A 7,526-nucleotide genomic window follows, 5' to 3' on the forward strand; every position below is an offset into this window, starting at 1 on the left:
CTCTCGCTCCCTCTCTCTCTCTCTCTCTCCTCCTCCCTCCCTCCCTCCCTTCCTCTCTCTCTCCCTCTCCCTCACTCGTCAAATAAATAAATAAATAAATAAAGTTAAATCAAATAATTTTTAAAAATATCCATTTCATTACTTTGTGCTATCAACATGTGGAGTCCTCTCTTCTACCTATTTTTAAATGTACATTGAATTGTCACCATGTATAGTTACTCCTCTGTGCTATAGTACTATAGAACTCATTCTTCTTACTTATGTGTAATTCTGGGGGAAGGACAGTGGGCAAAGATTTTTAAAATAAGACCTCAAAAGCATGGGCAACAAAATAAAAAATAGACAAATGGGATTACGTCAAACTAAAAAAAACTTACATACAGCAAAAGGGGAAAACAACAGAATGGAAACAACCTGCAGAATGAGAGAAAAAAATTTATAAGCTATACATCTGATAGTGGGTTAATAATATAAACAAATTATTAATACTAATCCAAACATACAAGGAACTCTAATGTCAGCTTTTGACAAGTGAACAATACCTTATTGTGAGCTGTAAGTATTATCTTATACAGGAGCTTGCTCATCTTTTGTAACTGTAACTTTATACCCACCAATCAACTCCCCATGTCCCTCCCATTCCCTGCTAATCACTGCTTTATTGTCTACTTAAGTATGTTCAACTACTTTAGATGCCTCATATAAGAGGAACCATGAAGTATTTGTCTTTCTGTGACTGAATTTTTTTCACTTAGCACACTGTCATTCAGTCTATGGCCACACTATCCTGTACATATCCAGTCTCATTTTTATGATAATTAGGGCTTTGGATTCTTACAACTCTATAGCGAGGTAATATGGTTATCCAATTTACAGATAGGGAGATTGAGATTCTAAGAGTTGAACTAACTTGTCCAGGATTATAATACATTGTAAGTAGCAAAGTCAAGATTAGAACCAAAATAGCCTGAATTTTTCTTTCTTAGCTATAGACAGCACTTAGAAGTCCTACAGATGAGTACTAGTAATACTGCTTAGATGAAGACGTTGAATGTGTAATTTGTAGTCAGACACTAGGTGTTATTTTGACTCTCAGATTGCTTCCAACGGTGCAACCATATTTAGCCTCCTCTTTATTTATAAAATGGAGACAAGAATGTCTATTTAATAGGGACAGGGATTAATTGAGGTAATATATGTGGAAGTACCTAGTGTTTGGCAAATATTAACTAATCTATGCCTGTTTCCAAACCCTTTTGGATAGCCTACCATGAAGCAATTGGCCACTTTTATCAAATAGATAGTATGTATGGGTACTGTCCCCGAAGGATATATACTTGCAAATTCATTTTTAGGATTAAGAAAATATTTTTCCCATGACACTCATATCCCCTTATCCATTCTCTCTTTCAACCAAGTGCATACATCTAGTAAGCAGAAGATTAACAGTGATGACTTGATTACATAGCCAAGAAACCAGTGTTTTTGACCTTCATCAGCACCAGTTGAGTCAACTGGCATTGTCCCAAACTGGTTGGCAAAGTTAGGATCAATGAATGAATGTCATGTTTAGTCCTTCAAATAAATGCAATCGCCCTCTTTTTATTTTTTCCTTTAAAGGGAATAAGCCCTAAAAGTAAAATTAGTTAACATTTGATATGTCCATATCTGACACCCTGAGGTTGTCTATCAGTAGGGTGTCACCTCCTCCAATTCAGAACAATAACAGAAGTGTTAATATCTACACACACACACACAAAACACATCCAGTGTGACTGTCATTTGCACTTCTTTGTAACAATCTAGACATACTGTATGGAGTGTTAGCTAACGTGATAATTGGTAAGTAGATCTTTGCCCACGTACTGAGCTCACCTACTAATTTATAATTTGAGAGTTGCATGCCATTATTGGTCCACTTGTCTTTGGCCTTTCTAGATTCAACATAAGCCTTTCTGTTCTCAGAAAGCAAAGGTCTAAAAAAAAAAAAAGAAAAGAAAACAAAGGTCTAAGAGAGTCATCTCTGTGTAGTAGTTAATTATTAAATAAGAAATATCTTGGAATCTATAGCGCAATGCTAGAGAATATGAGTCCAAATTTTGAATTGGTTGTTTAGTTTTAGAATCCAGTTTTGCAGATCATTTTGGATTTAGTATGTATTTTAAATCTTTTTTTCTTTCAAAAATAAGTTGAAATGGGCCAGCTAGTAGCATAGTGATTAAGGCACTGGGCTCGCACGTGTTTAACCACAGTTCGAGTCCCAGACCTGGCAGCTTAAAATGGGCACATGTGCATGCATGCCCCAAATCCCAAGAAAATGGAGGAAAAGGCATTGTTGTGTGGCCATCCCGCCAGCAAGGTGGGGGATGATTCATAGCTTTCTGTCTCTCTGGCAAGCACATGTCCCCTATAGCAAACACATCTCTCAAAAATACAATAAGTAAGTTGGAATTATGTTGTTGTTAGGTTAAAACCTATAGATGTCCACTGTGATTATTACTGGGGTATATGTTGATATTTGCTATGCACGACACTAGGTATTTTCACATATATTATCTCAATAAGAACAGATTCACTATTCAGTAAAAATGTAAGATAAAGGTGACTGCTCATTTGAAACGCAGTTTTTCATTGTTTAGTGTCTTATGCAACAATTCTAGACAACTCTTAATCAGCTTGATATTTTTGCCAGCTTTCCAGTGCATCCAGATGTTTAATTAGCAGAGTAAAGAGATAATGTGCTAATAAGAGGCTAAGAACAACCTGTGGGAGGGAGAGGTGGTGGTGCCATCTAAAATCTACAGAAAAAAAATCTGTTAATCTAACGTGCTGAATGAAGGGAGAAAGAGAAGTAGAAGGGAACTTCTTGAAATAAATCCACACTTAAAAGTCATCAGTGAAAAAGAAATATGTATCCAGAGAAATAGAAGTCAGCAGCAAAAATACACTGAACAAACAGGGAAGGCAAGAAAGAAGCAAACTGCATTTTAAATCAAAGTAGTGTCTATGGTACAGGGAATTTGAAAGGACCACATGCGGAGAAAAATATTTCCTGGGTGCCCTAGGGCTGCTGTTCCAAACGCCTACTCTCCTGGTGTTCCTAGCTTTCATTGCCCCCAGCTGTGGTACATCTCCCTCTAGCTCAACAGGAGCAGTCAAGTGGGGGAGAGAGAGCAAGCAAAAGAACTGCAGGAAACCAGTGCCAGTAACTTTCATCAGCAACCTTAAGGAGACGTGATCCATCTGAACTGCTCTATTCCACGGCAAGACAAGAAGATTAGCATTTTATATTTACCCTTGTTAAACTACTGAACTGGAGCCACTTGCCTGCTGTAAGGACCTTGGAAGGACTTTAATTTTTTTTTTTTTTTTTTTTTTTTTTGCTTATTGGGTATGGAATGAAGTGTCCATATGCTCAGTTAATCACTCCAACCTCTTGTCTTTGCATGTAACTCTCTTAAAGCACTTCTTACATTTTTACTAGTATAAGAGTCAGCTGTTTATACACCTGTTTCCCCTGCATAGCTCCGAAGCCTGAAAAGAAAAGTGTCTTTTAAAAAATCACTTTACGTCCCCAAGCACCGAACACAGTGTTTGGCATCTAGTAGATTCTCAGTCGTCTCCCCTCGTCATATAACCTCTGTGCCCCACATCATTCCTCTACCAAAGAATAAAGCCTTTATGTGATTATTTTTTTCTTTGTACAACAGTGGATTTAGGAGTTTAGAGCAAATGATGAGAGTTCAGAAAATGAAAGAGAGCATTTCATATCATTCACATGCAAAGGGACTTTAAAAAGTTTGTGGAGGAGCTGGAAGGTGGCACATCAGTAAAATGAGATGCTCTGCAAGGATTCCCCACATGGGAAGGTTTGAGTTATTGTCCAGTGACCTCCCTGAGTACACCGGGCACACACATATCTACGGTCCAGGGCTAGCTGAGGCTGGGGGTGGATGGCAGCAACAAGACCCTGTTGGGATGCTTTCTCTCTGCCTATTTCTCTTTCTGTCTTTATCACTCATAAAAGGAATAAATGAGCATTTCTAATAATATCAAACAAGTTTATGGAAAATTACATTAAAGTAGAAGTTTATTTTTGTGCAAAACACATTTGAAATCTATGCATAACATTTTTCATAGTACACATTTTCTATGAATTTTTTGAAGAAATCTCTTTTTTCAGATTTAGTAGTAATTGCTTCAAAAAGTGTTGTTAGTCATAGTAAATTCTAGGTGTTTCTACAAATTCCTTTAAAAAAAAAGGTGGGTCTACCATTTTAATATGCTTCAGAATCACCTACAATTACCCAGATTAAGTAGGAATAATCCTGGGCTCTGTGGAAATTCTGACCCAGTAGGTGGAGCATTAGAATATGCATTTTTAATAAACTCTCCAGGTAATTGACTACGTATTTGAAAATCACTGCCCTAGGTACCTTGTTACCATGAGGTTCATGAGAATTACAAGTAGACAGCAATATGGAGACTTTAAAAAAAAATACAAATTCAGCTTGGCGAGCACTTGTTAGTCTTGTGCTCATAGATACAGTAGGTGTGAAGAATATTTAAAATTACAAAATATAGTTGCTCTTCTAAAGAAATGGTCTCACTAAAGAAGAAGCTCTAAAGAGTTCATACCAGAGTACTCTACTCCAAAGCAAAACTATATAAAGTATATTCTCTGGGGCTAGCAGGTGGCATAGTGGGTAAGGCACTGGACTACTACATGGATGATTGCAGTTTGAGTCCTGGACCCAGAGACTTGAAACTCATGCTGGGAACATATGCTTGCATACCCCAAATCACTAGGGGAATGGAGAAGGAACTGCAGTATGGCCATTCCCCATGGGAGTAATTTCTCTCTCTCAAAAAAGGTGGCTATACCATTTTAATATGCTTCAGAATCACCTACAATTACCCAGATTAAGTAGGAATAATCCTGGGCTCTGTGGAAATTCTGACCCAGTAGGTGGAGCATTAGAATATGCATTTTTAATAAACTCTCCAGGTAATTGACTACGTATTTGAAAATCACTGCCCTAGGTACCTTGTTACCATGAGGTTCATGAGAATTACAAGGATACAGCAATATGGAGACTTTAAAAAAAAATACAAATTCAGCTTGGCGAGCACTTGTTAGTCTTGTGCTCATAGATACAGTAGGTGTGAAGAATATTTAAAATTACAAAATATAGTTGCTCTTCTAAAGAAATGGTCTCACTAAAGAAGAAGCTCTAAAGAGTTCATACCAGAGTACTCTACTCCAAAGCAAAACTATATAAAGTATATTCTCTGGGGCTAGCAGGTGGCATAGTGGGTAAGGCACTGGACTACTACATGGATGATTGCAGTTTGAGTCCTGGACCCAGAGACTTGAAACTCATGCTGGGAACATATGCTTGCATACCCCAAATCACTAGGGGAATGGAGAAGGAACTGCAGTATGGCCATTCCCCATGGGAGTAATTTCTCTCTCTCTCTCTCTCTCTCTCCTCTCTCTCTCTCCTCTCTCTCTCCTTTTCCATCTCCCTCTCTCTGGCAAGTGCACGCACCCTATAGCATAAAAAGAAAGTTCTCAAAATAAAAGAAAGTATATTCTGTAGTTGATATATACTGAGGAATTCAAGAAAGATTTATGAAAATAGTTTCAATTTCTCTGAGGTGCCATTTAAACTCAAAATGAGTGCTAATTCATGAAAAACGTGAATTTAAGAGATTTTAAAACTCAAAATATGGTGGATTCCCTTTGACTGTATTCTAGATTTTTTTCCAGTCATGAATATTTTAAATTATGTTGTTTCTCTTGAAGCTAACTACCAATATTGGTTTTGGGGATTTTTTTTTCCAGATGGGTTGACAGACTGTGTGGACCCTGATTGTTGTCAACAAAGCAACTGTTATGTAAGTCCTCTTTGTCAGGGGTCACCAGATCCTCTTGACCTCATTCAGCAAATCCAGCCCCTCTTCTCTCAGCACACTTCAAGGCTCTTCTATGATCGAATCAAATTCCTCATTGGCAAGGACAGTACTCACGTCATTCCTCCAGAGATCTCATTTGACAGCAGGTATTTATGTATTTAATTTATTCCTTAATGAGCAGTGGTCATGTTTTTCCTTACCTTTGAAAGGAAGATATCTTCTAATCAGGCCACTTCCTATTCTACATAATCCATATTGATCCTTTATAGGACTTCTCTAGAATGTCTAACTCCTTACTGATTAGTTAAGGAAAAAAATCATTTCTAGAGATTCTGTGTCATTCAAGTTTTGTATGTATGGGGGGTATGGAGACTTTTAATGTCAGAAATGGGGGAAAAGTATAATTTGCATTTTCATTGTTTAGCCTCTAAATTGATTCCTTGAAAAATTCTTGAATTTCAAATGCTAAATGTTAAGTTTTAGTTCATAATGCAAAAAGTTTCATATGAAAGGGTTGGATGTGAAAGGGTCCTAATGTGAAATGCGAGACTTGTGAAAATCTGTCTTTTAGGAAGCTGAAATGTATAAATTGTCACTACAGACCTGACACCAAAACCCCAACCCATTGGAAAAAGAAATTTATAAAAATCAGCTCACTTAGTTGAAGTACAGTGACATGAATTTACTCATTGCTATTCTCTGCTTCATCTTCAGGAATGATCAACTTTACTAATTAGCACTAGATATATGTAACTCACTAAAGTCAACATTTCCAGCCTCAAAATTGTCCTCCTTTGCTCATTTCACAAGTGGATATGTCACTGGCTTCCTAGAATACTGCAATTAGGAATGTAAAAAAATATATTAAAAGTATTTGTCCAGGAGCTCTTGTCTCATTCTATTCACTCAGTTGCAGACTGGTAGGCATCGTCAGCCCCAAGAATAACTTGCTCAAGAATTTATATTGATATCAGTAACAACTCAAGAAAATTTCAACTCACTCTTGACCTACACAAGCAGAAAGGGGGAAAAAACTGTGATGGAAATTTCAAACATTCAACTCTCTTCCCTTCAGCTGTATACTACAATTGTATTAAAACTTAATTTTTTTTCATTTCTTTTATTATTGCATAGTGCTGACCTTTTAGGTCTCTAATAGAACCCAAAAACCCAAATGCCAATGCATCACAAGAAAGACATTTTTCTACCAGAGAACCTAGTCAGAATTTGCTTTCTTCTAAAACAGATTCAGTCATCCCCATTTCTGAAGTGTTTCCCCTAGCTCAATAATAACTCTGTGGTAGCCTTCAAATGGGATGTAGTCAAATTAATTATTTAGATAGTGTAGGCTTACACGTTTTACCCCAGAGGAACAAAAAGCAGCCATTATCCCCATTGTCCTATTTAAGGTAAAGGAAAGTCATCAACTCTGAAGCTTTCTCCATGATAGGGAGAAGTGAGTCCAACAACAATGACAAAACTAAAAGAAATAACAAGTTCCATGACATGGAGATTTGTTAAATGACTCTGAACTCAAGTAAGGGGAGAAAGTCAGGACCTGAGAGAGACAGGAGACAAGTCATTGTGACCCAGAGCAGGGCATGGGA

At 37.2% G+C, this 7,526-nt stretch overlaps 1 protein-coding gene across 1 annotated transcript in view; it reads left to right on the plus strand.

Annotated features, from left to right (window-relative positions):
* TENM1 (teneurin transmembrane protein 1) overlaps positions 1–7,526 on the plus strand; it is a 659,425-nt gene that overhangs the window by 458,891 nt on the left and 193,008 nt on the right. The window contains 1 exon segment of the mRNA XM_027767184.1: positions 5,849–6,065. Within this exon segment, the coding sequence (XP_027622985.1) occupies positions 5,849–6,065 (217 nt within the window).

This window comes from Tupaia chinensis, unplaced genomic scaffold (genome assembly GCF_000334495.1).
Source record: "Tupaia chinensis unplaced genomic scaffold, TupChi_1.0 Scaffold143996_1, whole genome shotgun sequence".
Taxonomy (NCBI): Eukaryota; Metazoa; Chordata; class Mammalia; order Scandentia; family Tupaiidae; genus Tupaia; species Tupaia belangeri.